The 14628-nt window shown below is 40.0% G+C and overlaps 3 protein-coding genes and 1 non-coding gene across 7 annotated transcripts in view; 2 read left to right on the forward strand and 2 right to left on the reverse strand.

The window, feature by feature from the left end:
* MATN2 (matrilin 2) overlaps nt 1–5204 on the forward strand; it is a 140132-nt gene extending 134928 nt beyond the window's left edge. For 2 of the 4 annotated variants that reach the window (XM_014847769.3, XM_014847772.3), the window contains 5 exons: nt 1034–1186; nt 2412–2483; nt 2819–2950; nt 3327–3425; nt 4895–5204. In XM_014847769.3, coding sequence (XP_014703255.2) covers nt 1034–1186; nt 2412–2483; nt 2819–2950; nt 3327–3425; nt 4895–4950 — 512 coding nt within the window. In that variant the 3' untranslated portion in view covers nt 4951–5204. The remainder of the gene's footprint in view (nt 1–1033; nt 1187–2411; nt 2484–2818; nt 2951–3326; nt 3426–4894) is intronic. The other 2 variants (XM_014847771.3, XM_014847773.3) reach the window with 1 other exon arrangement.
* Nucleotides 5205–9747: 4543 nt separating this feature from the next.
* Nucleotides 9748–12883, reverse strand: RPL30 (ribosomal protein L30). The gene is made up of 5 exons (XM_014847774.3): nt 12710–12883; nt 12554–12606; nt 12143–12288; nt 10573–10703; nt 9748–9847 (listed from the first exon to the last, which is right to left on the reverse strand). Exons 2-5 carry the CDS (start codon nt 12572–12574, stop codon nt 9798–9800), a joined length of 348 nt encoding a protein of 115 aa, XP_014703260.1. The 5' UTR covers nt 12575–12606; nt 12710–12883; the 3' UTR covers nt 9748–9797.
* Nucleotides 10015–10148, reverse strand: LOC123275901 (small nucleolar RNA SNORA72). Its single transcript, XR_006512073.1, has one exon. It is a non-coding gene; the product is annotated as a small nucleolar RNA SNORA72 (small nucleolar RNA).
* A 432-nt stretch (nt 12884–13315) lies between the features above and the next one.
* The window catches only part of ERICH5 (glutamate rich 5), a 31434-nt gene continuing 30121 nt past the window's right edge, over nt 13316–14628 (forward strand). The window contains exon 1 of the mRNA XM_044743934.2: nt 13316–13446. Within this exon, the coding sequence (XP_044599869.1) occupies nt 13422–13446 (25 nt within the window). The 5' untranslated portion in view covers nt 13316–13421. The remainder of the gene's footprint in view (nt 13447–14628) is intronic.

Genomic DNA, 14628 nt, shown 5'->3' on the forward strand with positions numbered 1-14628 from the left:
CCAGTCACCCAAAGGTAGGTGGTAGGAGAAATAGATGTTTATTTGGTTCTTTGATCAACAAGATTTATCTGAAGTGACATCCCCTAATGAATGTAATTACTCCTATGCATAGCTAACACAATCTTAAAATAGTAGTTATCCTTTTTTGGAAGTTGTGCATCAAGTCACTGGGCTCCCAGACAAACATGCTGAACTTGGCTACTGACCTTCCATACTTAGAACAAGGCATTAACTCTTGCTCCTTGGTTTGAAGAGCTGTTTTTATGTGTATTTAAAAACAAAATCTACTGTAATGAATTACCCAGAATAAGATATCAGTGCTGAAAAATGTTGAAAACCAAGCAGAACTTAAGTTCTTATTGTGTTTTACTTTCAAATGAAGAGTATATGGGAGAAGGGAGTCTAATGATTAATTTTGTATAGAAAAGCTTTTGGAGCAATCTCATATCCCCTTTGAAATCTAAGGTTGATACCTGGGTTTGTTCTGACTTTGGGATTCCAGTGGTCTGCAGATTCTCCTTTTCAGCTTAGCACCTCCTCACAAGGCTTTGTCCTCCCAAGAGGAGTGGACAGAATGCAGCTGCACTTGGCCCCAGGTCACTAAACTTCCTACCCTGTACCTTTGAGAGGTAGAAACCAGGTTATAAGGTCATAAATTGACCTGCTGCTTAGAATTTTCCCAGAAGAGATTCCCATTTGTAAGCCAAAAAGATAGTGCTCTCTTCTACTTTATCCACAAGGCTAATTCAGGGAAACGTTGAAGATTTATTAAATGACCTTGCCCAGAGCTGAACAAGAGGTTGGTGGTCTAGCTTGCCAACCTCTCCTAGATGCCTCACCTTCCTTTCTCTTGGATGCCTCTCTTTTGTTCATAGAGCCAAAATAAAATGGTGGAAAAATAAAGGGAGGTTGACATGGACCGCTCAAATCACACCACTTAATATCTAGCTGGCTTTGGGTGCAGTACACACAACTTCCAGACCCTGGGAACACAACTCTAACTATCTTGCTCTTAATTTGCTCTGCACCTTAGGTATAACTATGTATGCCGTCGGGGTAGGAAAAGCCATTGAGGAAGAACTACAAGAGATTGCCTCTGAGCCCACAGACAAGCATCTCTTCTATGCAGAAGACTTCAGCACAATGGGGGAGATCAATGAAAAACTAAAGAAAGGCATATGTGAAGGTACTATAACTTACCTCTGGGAGAGATCTTAGCAAACAGGGCAGCACAAACCCTTGAATGAGAAATTCTCAACCCATTCCTTCAAAGTGCTCAAAAAAGTGCCTACCTGGTGTGCAGGGCCAGTGATGCCTGGAAACACTAAGCACAAAAAATGGAACAGGGGAGAGAGAAGACAAAAGTAACAGCAAACACTGTTTGAGCATTCGCTCCGTGTCGAGCAGTGTTTTGACACACCAGAATACTTAATCCTCACAAAGACCCTCTAAAAATGATCATTTAACAAGAAACAACCATTATATATATCAGGAGAGCTGATGCGCAATTTCAGGATGTGCCTGGGATTGGAGTGGAAAAGGATGGTAGTCCTTTCAAGCCCACTGTTGACTATTTAACAAATGCCTTCCTGCATGGACCACTTCTATTTACAGAATATTAGACTGCCCTTTACCATTCAGATTTTCTTATGTCCAAGAGCTCTCTATGCTTTTCTCCAATTCACTCATTGTGCCAGGTATGCTAACATAGAGCAGTTCTATCTATTTTCCCTTTTGCTCATGTCCCAGCTTCAGTCACCAATAAAATCCCAGTCTAAGTGATGTGTCTTACTCCTCTGAAGGAAAGATCAAGGAGGTGAAGGGGAACCAAGAAAGGAAGGCCTTTCAGATTTCTAATGAGAACAGATGATGTTTTGCCTCTAGGCTGTTTCATTCAAGTTGAAATGCCTCAAGTCAAACTTAATCAAACTTTTGTTCCCACCTTACCTTTTTTTTCCTTCCCCAAAGCTCCAGTGCATGGTTGTATATCCTAGTTGTAGGTTGTTCTCATCTGTGTGAGCCACCACCACAGCATGGCAACTGACAGACAAGTAGTGTGGTTCTGCAACTGGGAAACAAACCCGGGCCACCAAAGCGGTGAGCACCACACTGTAACCACTAGGCCATCAGGGCTGGCTCCCCACCCTACCTTCTTGACATGATATTTTTGGGGGCATTCTTAAGATGCATTTTAGGGGTCCAGACTTCTCTTACTAGAGAGAACTGCCCTAGAGTGGTCTTGGATTATCTTGGTAACCAGTTGTTTTTTGAATTTGTGTTGTTATGAAATAAAACCAAAACACCCTGGGTTACAGCAGGTAGGTAAGGAATTGGTCTGGGACCAGTTTCCTAGAGAACACATGATGCATACAGACAATTGTCACTCCTTTTGGTCATGTTTTTCCTCTCAGCTCTGGAAGACTCTGATGGAAGTCAGGATTCCCCAGCAGGGGAACTGCCAAAGAGGGTCCACCAGCCAACAGGTAAATTTTAAAAAGCAGTGTTTTTAGAATCTTTCATGAATGCTTCTACCATGCTTCCCCCCCAGACAAAAGTTGTAAAGAAGTAAAAGTAAGATTTGAATCATGTTAGCTATGGCTTTTTTCCCCTCAATCAGATTGGAAGCATTTACTCTACACTTTAAACCATATTTGGTAATAGCCTCTCTGCTGACAGTCTTTTTACCACAGTATGTCCCAAAGTAAAGCTCTGTCTCCCATGCTAGAAATACCAAGTACCTTACTCTGACAGCTGATGGCTGTTTTATAACCACAACCGTGTTAAACAGGTTTGACTTCAGTTTTCTTTCTCTTTACAGAATCTGAGCCAGTCACCATAAATATCCAAGACCTACTTTCCTGTTCTAATTTTGCAGTGCAACACAAATATCTGTTTGAAGACAATCTTTCACGATCTACACAAAAACTTTTTCATTCAACAAAATCTTCAGGTAATTCCAAGTAAAATATCACTAAAAGGTAACTTGCCAACAAGTTTGCCTGCCAACAAACTCAGCTTAAAGTGGGAAAGGAAAGGAGGAAGTAGGAAATAGGATAGGGGAAAAGCGAAGTTAAGTAAAACGAGAACTAAAAAAAATAAACTAGAAGAAACTGAGTGCACAGTCTTCCCCCAGACCACAATAAAGGCCACTTCCAGTTTGGAAGCATATACAGCCCTTTCCTGGTATTTACTGGATCTGGCTGCATGGAAAAAGTGGAACATTTCTTTCATTATGGTTTCCTCCATATGCTGATTCAGTCCTATTATTATGTGTCTGGGAAGTCTGGTGAGTTATAGAGGTGAACACTTTCCATCTGCTTTTGCAGGAAGTCCTTTGGAAGAAAAACCCGATCAATGCAAATGTGAAAACCTTATGATGTTCCAGAACCTTGCAAATGAAGAAGTAAGAAAATTAACACAGCGCTATATCCTTTTCTGTTATGCTTCTGTATGGAATGCAAAGGATATTATCAGAACTTCACAAATACTATATGTGGGTATAAATCAAATGAAGTCATTTCCATAAAGTCAAGAATAGTGAACTCCAGGAAAGATTTTCTTAAATACCTGATAGGTGTTTGAGAGCCAAGGGCAAGCCAAGCTTAGTGGCAAGGGTCAAGCACTTAGTTGCTATCTGTGTTCTAGAGGGTTTAGCAATAAGGCAGTCAGCCAGTCAGTATGCAAACGAAAGAAAAAACAGTTAACTCCCTCTCTGCTGGGAGGAAATGAAGGATATATACTAGGTCTGAAGTGCATCAAAGGGACAGTATGTATAGGCAAAGAAAGCTGTAGAATGAAGAGGTTTCAAACTCCATCTGGACTGCAAACCTTTCCTCTGGCCCCAAGCCACATCACAGCCACATCTGGTCAGTGTGGAGTTTCTAGAGGGCTGCAGTGGGTCTTTTTGTTTATTTGGCAGCAGAGATCTTTTATTATCAGCACTCTGAGATGAAACATTCTACTGAGAGAACAGCAGGATCCAATGATTCACTGGAATAATACATATAAAAGGAATGCTTTGAGATAATGGAGAAATGAGGATTCACTGCTTTTACACACTTAACACCCTTGCCAACTGCTCTGAACTTAAAATTACAGTAATCTTACTCAAACTGGCTGGTATCTCTCAACATGCACCAACTAATCTAAAGGGAAATGACTTAATTCTGAACTATTTCTGTGCCATTGGCTTTATGTAAGGAACGGCATACAGCCTTTCCTTTTCTGAAAGCAGAAATATGCTCCCCTGAGTAAAATAATCTGGCAGTGGTTAATATAGATTATGAATCTGGGCCTCTAATTCTGCCATCAAGGGGGCTAGTGGAGGATATTAGGGAGTTTACAGGGAGGAAGACAAATGCTTATTCTAATGCCCCTCCCCTCTCCCTTTCCCAGCCCACTTCTGGTCTATTTACAAGAGACTAAGGAAGTTATATCTAAAGGAACATAGGGCAGAGGCTTCAAAGCTGGCCTATCTGGCATCATAGGTGAAAACTCCCCCTCTCTCTTCTGACCTCCTATCTTACTTTCCAAGGCCTAATCCTTTTGTTTTCTCTTCACCACATTCCAACATTATCAATTCTGGCTCCCAGAGGTGTGCTATGGCAAACTAGTTTACAAGCAACAGGGGTGTGAGTAGAACTAAAAATTAAAAAAAGAATTCGAACTGAGCTATTTGTCTTTAACCCGAAAAAGATTTATAGTCTTGAAAGCATGTGTTAAATGAGTTACTATCAACTTACAAGTGAGGATTTTAAAATTCTTAACTGAAATGGAATAACACAAAGCCTTGTATTTTTCAGGACAAATTTTTATGTAGATAAATCAAGTTGTATTTGAATGTAGATAAAAATAGGCAATTCAGATTCCTCCTCTTCCTTAATTTGAGATTTACTAGAAGAAATGACACAGAGAATGGAAGCCCTGGAAAATCGCTTGAGATACAGATGAAGACTCGAAATGCTTTACGTATTTGTACATCATTGTATCAAGGATTACAACAAAAGCAGTTCAGAGCCCCAAAGCTCAGGCTGTTAATTCTTTAAGGTTGTAAAGTAAAACATAACTGAGAAAGCTGGTTTGCTATACAACAAAGGCAAAAGGTAGACACTAACTTGTATAAATTTGAGAATAAAAAAATCCTTCAGAATCTTAAAACGAGTTTGCCAAATGAGAACAAATAAACTATGCAAGATATTCTGTAACATACTGTGGATATGTTTTTCTTCTGCCTCTTCCTGCCTTAGAGTGTTGCAATCTCATTTGACTACAAAATAAAGTTTGCACAGTCTTACTTCTGTAGAACACTGGCCATAGGAAAAGCTGGTTTTTTTTGTATTGGACTTTACCTTGATATATGTATATGGATTTATGCATAAAATCATAGAACATATGTACTTGTGTAACAAGTTGAATTTTTTTTACACAATATTAAAATTCACTTCAGAGAATGGTATTCTGTGTAAAATTCATTTAACTTTAAATGCAAGGGATGTATACATGAGAAATGGCCAATATGCATATGAAAAACATGTCAAATCTCACTAGCAATCCGGAAAATGCAGGTTAAATCAGCTTGGCAAAAATTTGTATGTCTGACTATAGTGCTGGAAACAATGTGGAAATATGGGGCTCTTGTACACTGCTAGTAAGAATGCAAATGGGTGGTCTCTTTGGAGAATAATCAGTCAATACCTAGTAAAACTGAAAATGCACACAACCCTGTACTCTTAGCAACTGCATTTACAGGTATCTAACTAGATGGTTTTAGCAAATACATTCAAGACCTGTACAAGAATGTTACTGGAGTTTCTAAAAGTAACACATCAGAAGTAACCTAATCATCATAAGGGGAAATGATAAATTGTGGCGTAGTCCACCCTTCAGAAATACTATACAACATTTAAAAGAAATGCACTAAATCAACATATATACATGGTAAAACTCAAAAAGATGAATTTAAAAAACCAATGGCAAAGTATGTTTAGCATACCATTTCTGTAAATTTTAAAAAAAAACAAACATTACTAGTTGTTCAAAAATACATAAATATGTACATTTAAGTACAAGAAATGTTCTAGAAGGATATACACAAAGTGGTTTCCTGGGAAAATAAGGAAGTAGGAATAGGAACAGGGTCAAAGGAGACTTGAAGTGTACCAGCAGTTCAAGGCACTTGCAGCAGCAAGAAACGCTACAGGTGGCAGCTTCTTTACGAAATGAAGACACCCAAAATGACATCCTTCCCATGGGAGCTGTTTTGGAGATCAATGATACTTTACAAAAACAAAACACGTTGAATAAGCTTATGTTTAAATACTTCAAGATAAGTATTTCCATCAGAATGTCCTCCTAAAGGGCATCGTGGTCAAGTGGGAAGAACATTTCCAAGGCTGCAATCACATTTGAAAATCCTGATTCTTTCCAAGTACAAAAGTTGTGATTGAAAGTATTAAACCTTCAGTTTATATATGAGTCATCTGTTTGATCCTGAAAACACATTTTCATTAGGAAGCACTAATTTGGGTTGGCATTACCTTTTAAGATGTAATTATAGTTCAGGCATAGCTTCTAGTTAACTCAATTCTACTTCACTTCTGTTGAGTCCTGGCTCCCCCTAGTGGCTCTAAAGACTGCCTGTGCCCCATCCCAATGCAACATTCTTTTAAGCTATTAAATACATATAATCACAGGGTTTTCAAATTTCCCCAATTTGGGGAGGAAAACGCCTTCATGGAAAGCAAAGGCCTCCAATCAATCCATCAAATTTACAGATTAACCCAAGATATTTAAGATTGTCTAAAATTTGAAATATTTCTCCATTTTCCGTTTTGCTAACTGTGTACATCTCAGGTATAAGGGTTTTGCATTCTAGTTTCATTTACTGTGTGACCTTTCCCAGCCTTGATTTCCTCATCTTTAAAATGAGACTAATTGTACTAGCTCATTGGGTTGTCAAGAGGATTAAATGAGTCACCATGCACTACTTAGTAAAGTGTCTAACATTTTAAATGCTTAATATTAATTTTTATTCTTCAGCAGCCAAGAGAAGAGTATCTAACACAAAGATGGTGCTTTAAGTGTACATTAAGTGAATGAATGGATTCTTTGCTTACCTTACATGAGGTACATACTTTGGCAGATTTCCACTCCTAAACTATGTTTTGAAGCAAACAGGCAGGAAGTAGTAAATTAAATAATGGTAGATGTACAAGATGTTCAAAACCTACTATCAACAAGATGAAGATAAAATTCTGGACTAGAAAGCCCCAAGCAATCAATGAGAAATAAGTAAATGTTTAAGGCCTAAAAGTCATTTACTCTGGTTTTTGAACTAATGTGCCAGTAACATAATGAGTGATGTAAAGCTGAAAATGTTAAGCGTCTCTGCCCTCTAGGACCTTAGTTTAGTGAGAGACAGATGAGATTAATGCCATAAAAAATGTTCTATGGTAACTCAGAGGCACCCAATTTAGACCAGAAGAGAGGATGTTGGTGCAGGCCTGGAAAAGGAAGAAAAGGGAAAAAAACCAGCCATCACTGCAGGCAGATACAGCAGGTCTAAAGGGCAGCTAGAAATAAGAGTTACAAGACAGCAGATCAAAAAGGACTGTTTTCCATGAACCAAATAACCATCTTCCAGAAGGCCCAACTAACTGCATTCACAACCAGCCTAAAGTTTGATTTCTTCCCTATGCACCTTTGCTCCTGCCACCTACCACACACATTGCAATTAACACACTCCACAATGTCTAACCTCTTGTTTGGGACTGTCCTCTCTCTCAGGATAGGTATGCAGTTAAGTCCAACTGGCTGGAATTTCTTGCAATGCCCTATATACTGGAGCTTCCCAGACAAACACATTACCTTTCATTAAAATCAGAAGAGAGCCAGCTTGGACATTCCCAGATCTTCTTGGCCAGTTGCATTTTCTCCAATCCTGGCAGCACTTTAAAGGCACTTCATCACAGCTGCCCCAGGCCAGAATAAGTGAGGTGTATTTCCTATCTACTAGCTTTAAACTCATTTTCTCTGAACTTTCAATTCCTTTCTTGCTAAAACAATGGTGAGCACACAAAAAACACAAAGAAAAGGTAAAAGCCAAAAGATCTTAGAGCATATAATCACCACCTAGAAGGCCATAGAAATCATAAATTTTCTAAAAACCATCATTCCAAAACCCCTGCAGCCAAAGTCATGCAACAGAACCCATTGTAAAGAAATGGTACATTGGCACTCACATTATTCTAGTCTTCAGATCACCAGCCCTTAAGAAATTAAATTGGAACTAGTCCCTGGAGGGAAAAATCATCCAGAAATAACCCAAATAGCTGAAAGGTCAATTTGAAGGGGAAATTGACTGAGTTAAGTGGAAAATAGGCACACAAACTTCCTTAACCAAGACTGAAAACACTTTCAACAATGGAAACAGACTAACAGAATTAGAGACCAGTAGTCTGACCAAGCAATTCTTAGCAAGCATAAATTTCAACATTTAAACTACCTTGGGTGCACCAGTTTCAACATTTACAAATTTTCATCTAACCCTGTGGCTCTCAACGAGGAAAGACTACTTTGAAAATGTAGCCTGCCACAACAAAATAACTGTCCCATCAAAAAATGCCAGTTGTGCTCTCAAATTGAGAAATAGCGAGTAACTGCACCACCAGTAAGAACGCCCTAGTTAATAATAGCTACTCTCCAAATTATATCCACTACCTCAGATTAACTGCAGACACAAACTAACATCCTACAATGTTTCCTTGAAAGAAACAAATTCCTCACCTGTGAAACTGGGGATTTGACTCACCCATGGTTATTTTTATTAAGTAAGTAGAGTCTTCTGACTCTTAAGTTCAATACACACTTGACTGGATAATGTTATCGAAAGCATCCTTATCTCCTACACCTCATTCATCTACCACCAAAAACTGCCCATCCGAAGTGACTGATTCTAAAGTTAAAAAAATACTGTCATTTCTCATGCTTCTGCAGCCTCAGAGCCCAGCACAGACTGTGTAGGGTATACCCTACCAGGACCACTCAACTCTCTAAATCAAGAGGTATCTAAATCAGTTATTTTTCCCTGAACTAATTCCTCTGAATGTTCCAAAGGATATTAATAGATGTGGGAAAAGGGTTCCACAGGACATACTCAGATGCGGTATGCAGTTTCATTAAAAAATATGAACAGTGAGCACACCTCACAGTATCTTTTAGGGCTAAAATTATAAGCACACTTTGGGCAACTGTGGACTTAACACATTGAACATGTGGGATTATTCTGAAGTTATCCAAGTAAATTTCTTATCCATAACCATTGCACACCCTTAGGAAAGATCCTACTTCACCAAAGTTCAACAGAGTTTCTCTCAGCTTGTGACAGAATTTTGGCTATGGGGAACATATTTCATTTAATGCTCTTTGCTACTCAGATTTGGTAGATTTAAGCAGGACTATAAATTCCAATTCTGGGTATTGAATCTTGCTGTCTGTCAAGCATTTTCAAATATAAAATGCCAACAATGTCCTGAGACTGAATTATGAAAATTAAGTCTCTTAAAAATCTAGTACAGGAAAGGAACTCAGTGCACTCCCCTTACAAAAACGGGAAACAGAAACTGGGATGTATAGCTCTTAACCCAAAAGTCTTGCCACATCTAGCTGCCTCATCCTCTCTAGCCCTATTTTCAGGAAAGTGTACTGAAACAAAAAGATCTAAAGAAAATAAGTGACATGGATACAATGTTTTTAAAACAAGCTCTGGCCAGTTTTATTAAAGAAAAATTTTGCATGATTTACTTTTCACCAGTCTGTTCTGGCATGCTTCTAATGATATCAGAATCACCTAGAAAATAAAACACAATAATTTTACAATTCATTTAAGCATCAAATTAGCAGTGGTTATCTTCAAAAGTTATTATACTAGCTGTGCTGTCATTTCTTAAGATTGATCAAAGATACGTGGAGTTACAGACATTTCCCAAATAAGATGCATCAGACAAATCAGATCTGGTTTATCACCAGCATTTATAAAACCAGATCTAGGGAAAGAACTAGGTCTGGGGACACATGCATGGTATTTTAATATAGCGAATGTTTAGCCTGCCCTGATTATTACAGAATCAGAACAGCGAGAATATTCGCAGTTATCTTATGAATTGATTAAAAATTCCCAAGTTCAAAACATAACAGTACGTGTATTTGTAGGCACTACTTCTTCTCAACTTAGTTTTACCTCTCTGTTCTCAGGCAGCCAGTAAGGATTACCTTCTACTATTTCACCTGATTGTTCTCCCCTTTTATAATTTCACCTTTACCAAGGTCGTAAATCATCATTTCTTATGTGCTTCATCAAACAAAATCTGTGATCTCAAACTAACGAACCATTTAGGAAAAGTCAATTATAGTGTACTGACATTCATTATCAATTCTTTGTGAAATAAAACTACAGGTAATCCCTTGCATATCCAAATTCTCACCGTGTGAACTCAGGAACCAAAGACATTTGTAAAGCAAACAATACCTGTATTACACTGTAGAGGAAGAAAACTTATGATTTAAAAAGCATACCTGGATCAATAATAGCCAGTGTGCACACTCTGTAGTATTTTCCACATGCTGTGCCCAATTCAATATTATTGCCACTGTAGTGATGGACACCAGTTTTGGCCAACATGGCGTAGTACTCTATTTCAGATTTCCTTTGGAAACCAAAAGACAAATAAATAAATGCCATACCAAGTGACTGACAGATGAAATGTTACTACTACTTAGTTTTATGTTGATGAGGCCTTCAAACAGTAACTAAGCCAGTCACCACTCTTAAAAACATTATCATCATATCTATTAGCCAATACAAACTATCTTTCCTTGGATCCCTTACAAGGGATGGGACAACCAGCAAACATCCATTGAATACCTACATTTAAGACACTTATCTATGCTCAACGGAAAAGAGGGAAGGGTGAAAATAAAAGCATTATTTACTTAATATTTACTACATGCTAGACAGTTTACATTATTTAACTGCCATGACAACCTCTAAAATATTAGGTACTCCATTCTTTTTAATGAAAAAATTGAGGCACAGTATAGGCGGAAGATCCAGGATGCAAACCCCTGTTATCTTTAAAAGGTAACCCATTTTCACCCTCTGGTGCTGAATCCTAGATGGGGAGTGATATTACTTAGCCCAGAGTTAACATTTCTGTGTCAGTTGAGTAGGTAGATATTAACGGTTTTACAAATTTGAAGGGAGTCCTAACAGAACCTTGCCACTGCTCAGTGTGGATCCATAGACAGCAGTAGTTTCACAAGATACTTGTCAGAAATGCAAAATCTCAGGTCCCATCCAAGACGCATTAAATCAGAGCCAGCATTTTAGCAAGATGACTCGTGTGATTGTATGCACATTCACATTGGAGAACCACTGCCATAGAAGGTTTGGAATAAGACCAAAAAACGGGATGGGATGGAGAAGAGAGCAATCAGGCTTTGACAGTTAAGTAACAGACACCCTATACAAAACGCTGTGAGCAGGTCACGCATTACCAGAGAAAAGCAATGCGGGTAGGGGACTGATTATATGGCTTACAATTCTTCAAGATCCAAGTTTCTTTAACTTATTTACACCACCAACTGAGTTCAATTTCCAAACAGGGAGTCAAGCAAAAACTTTGGCCCAGAGAATTAACACAGAGGGATGAACCAGGTGATTCTATGATAGCCTGCAGCTCCATTGGCCAGCCTGAACTTTTCTTATCTAGCTTTTCTACACTGAAATAAGTTCATACAATGAAGCACTTTTAAAGCGTTTCAAAGCTAAAAGAATGACCAAAAAGGCAGAACACAAAATACACACAATAACAAATACTCAAACTTTGACGTTCTGTGGTTTACCCTCTCTGCCATACACTTCCCCCAAGGATACGCTTCACAAGGAGAGAACACGGTGGGGAGAAGGGGATCAAGAGCCAACCACCACAATAGCAACCATTAGTCATTCTAAAAGCCTTCTCTTGTAAAACAAATTTAAATAAAACCGAGTTCTGCTACCCAGATTGCATGTAGTTTACACTCCTGGATATTCGCTCACGAAGAACGTGCAGTGGGCGACACATACTCAGATCCCTTGGATTACCTCAAAGCTGGGCAGTTGTTGGCGAGGATGACCAGTTTCGCTTTGCCTTGTCTGATCATTTTCAGAGTCTGCTTGTACCCCAGCACGTACTTTCCACTTTTCATAACCAGTTGGAGCCTAGAGTTGATCGACTCCAACGATTTTTTCTACAAAGCAAACATTTAACACGGATGTGAAGGCCTTGTTCGTCACCAGCTCAAAACTGGGTCCAGCTTTCTGGAAGCCGGGCCCCTTAATAAACCTCCGATGTCGAAGGTCCCAAGTCATTTAAGAGGGCCTCTTTGGTTCCCTGCGAGACCCTCCAATGGCCAGTGGGCACGCTGTGTCCCCGGTGTGCTCAGATCTGCCCGCCCCGGCCGAGACTCATCTCTCCACGTGAATCGGCTTCCAGCCCTGGCCCGCTTCACTCACCGTCTTCTTTGCGGCCACCATCTTCCTGCCTTAGGTGCGGGACGGCCCCCAACCTAGAACATACAGAGGACAGGAAGTTTACGACCCAGAGCTCCAAACGACAACCCGCGGGGCTCCCTGCGCTGCCTAAACCTCGGCCTGCTGGAGCCCACTCACCAAGAGCAGCCGCCAAGATGGCCGGGGAACGAGAAAGGAAAGAGCTCCCACAATGCAAAGCTCTTCACCGCAAAGCCGGGACTCCAGGACCGGAAGCGGAAGCAAATCGAAGGAGGAGGGGGCGGGGCAAGACGGGGCGCTGTGCTGCCGGTTGCTATAGATACCGCTAGTTAGAGTGGCGGTTGCGGTGAACGCTTCGCCCGGCTGCCGGCCTTAGGCGTCTAGGCGCTGTGTTACTCTGCTGCGCAGAGCTGTGGACTGAGGAACCGAGGGACGTCGAGACTGGCAGGAGTTGGAGAAGCCGACTGAGGGTGAGGCGGGGGGCGTGGCGAGAAGAGGCGGCTGCGGCTGGACCACGGTCTTAGTGCTGCTTTGCTCATTTCTGGAGAGACTCGGGAGGACCCCGGTGCGCGGCAGCTCCGGGTCTGCGCTCCTCCGTCAGTTCCGCCAGGCTGAAGCAGCTGCGTGCACTCCTGCTCTCGCCCAAGTTGCCGATCCCTCGGAGAACGGTGGCGCCGCGCGCTGGCTCCCCCAAACTCAACTCTTGTGGCTGTGTTAGTGTGAACTTGTAAGCCGAATTTGCAGAGAGCGATAAAAAGGTCCAGTTAAAAAAATCTTTTTGTTGTGAACGTTGGACTTTGACATAAATGTCCAGGTGCGGATCCTTCAAAATATTAGGCTCAGAAAGTACCCATCACCACCACCAAAAAAAATGAAAAGTCAAATCAGACCAGTAGGTAAGCTACTTCGCGTGTCATCGTGCCCTGGAGATCAGGAGGAGCAACCAAAAAAGGGGGGCGGGGGGCGGGGCTAACTGTGCCAGGAACTGTGCTACACCATTCCCCTATTTTATTTGATAGTCACAAAAACTCTTTTGAGATAAGTGACGTTTTTATTCTCAAGTTTCCATATCTAGTGTATTATCGGAGGTAGAGTCAGTACCCAGGTCTGTACTGTAGGTCACTTCACAATTAAAGTTTATTCAAATGTGTGTCCCACTTTGACGTGAAATTAACCAGACAAGTAGGTTGTCATACTACTTTTAACATTTAGGCAGAAATTACTTATTATTGTGCACTTACAGATAATATTTGCCCTCCTCTATTAATGTAGTTCTAAAATATGTTAAGCTCTGTTTTTGCTTGTTAGTAATTTTAGAACAGATAACTAGTCCTCTGATTTAAAGTTAAAGAAACTGAGACCTAGAGAACTTGTGACACTGCTGCCTGATAGTGAAGGCTAAAACGTTATTTCCTCTTTTAATCCTATCCTCATTTTTCTTTTCTGATCCATGCAAATGTTTCAGTTGTGGTTGTCACGCTGTTATAAAAATTGAATCATCTACTTAAGAGCACTTTCTGTTACAGTTCATGGCAGGTACAATTTGGAAATGTTTAGAGTCTGCTTTGGCATTAGACATTCAGGTATGCATTTTTTTCCCCATTATCATTAAACATTCTTGTTAGGCACTTGATATGGAAAGAACATAATACATCTTACCCTCAAGGGGCTAATAGTCAAGTTGAGAAGACAAGACCTATAAAAAGACACTTAGCATAGTTCTAATTGCCATGTATGAGTATGAAATCGTGATCACAGACGTTGCATGAATGGTACCATGTACCAGGTCCCATGTTAGGCCTGGTCATATAAGATGCCCTGGGAAACCTTGCAGTCTGTGTCTGGAAGAAGACAAACAAATAGCATAATGTGTTTATTCAATTTAACAAATATATTTGACAAATTCAACATCACTCTAGGTACTAAGAATATACAAATACATGGTATCTGTTCTTAAAGAGCATACTATCTAGCTGGGCCTTATAGAAGAGTAATATTAAGAATAATTAACTTTTGCATAGACTTTAATGTACTTTTCACAAATCTTAACTGATGGTTACAATAACCTCATAGGCATT

This window comes from Equus asinus, chromosome 12 (assembly GCF_041296235.1).
Source record: "Equus asinus isolate D_3611 breed Donkey chromosome 12, EquAss-T2T_v2, whole genome shotgun sequence".
Classification (NCBI taxonomy): domain Eukaryota; kingdom Metazoa; phylum Chordata; class Mammalia; order Perissodactyla; family Equidae; genus Equus; species Equus asinus.

What these genes read in the sequence shown, in the direction of transcription:
- RPL30 (XM_014847774.3), bottom strand. Translation starts at nt 12,574, where the DNA reads ATGGTGGCCGCAAAGAAGACG. An exon ending in TGGTGGCCGCAAAGAAGACG is followed by an intron (nt 12,289 to 12,553) that starts GTGAGTGAAGCG and finishes TTTGCTTTGTAG; the next exon opens with AAAAAATCGTTGGAGTCGAT. An exon ending in ACTGGCTATTATTGATCCAG is followed by an intron (nt 9,848 to 10,572) that starts GTATGCTTTTTA and finishes TTTATTTTCTAG; the next exon opens with GTGATTCTGATATCATTAGA.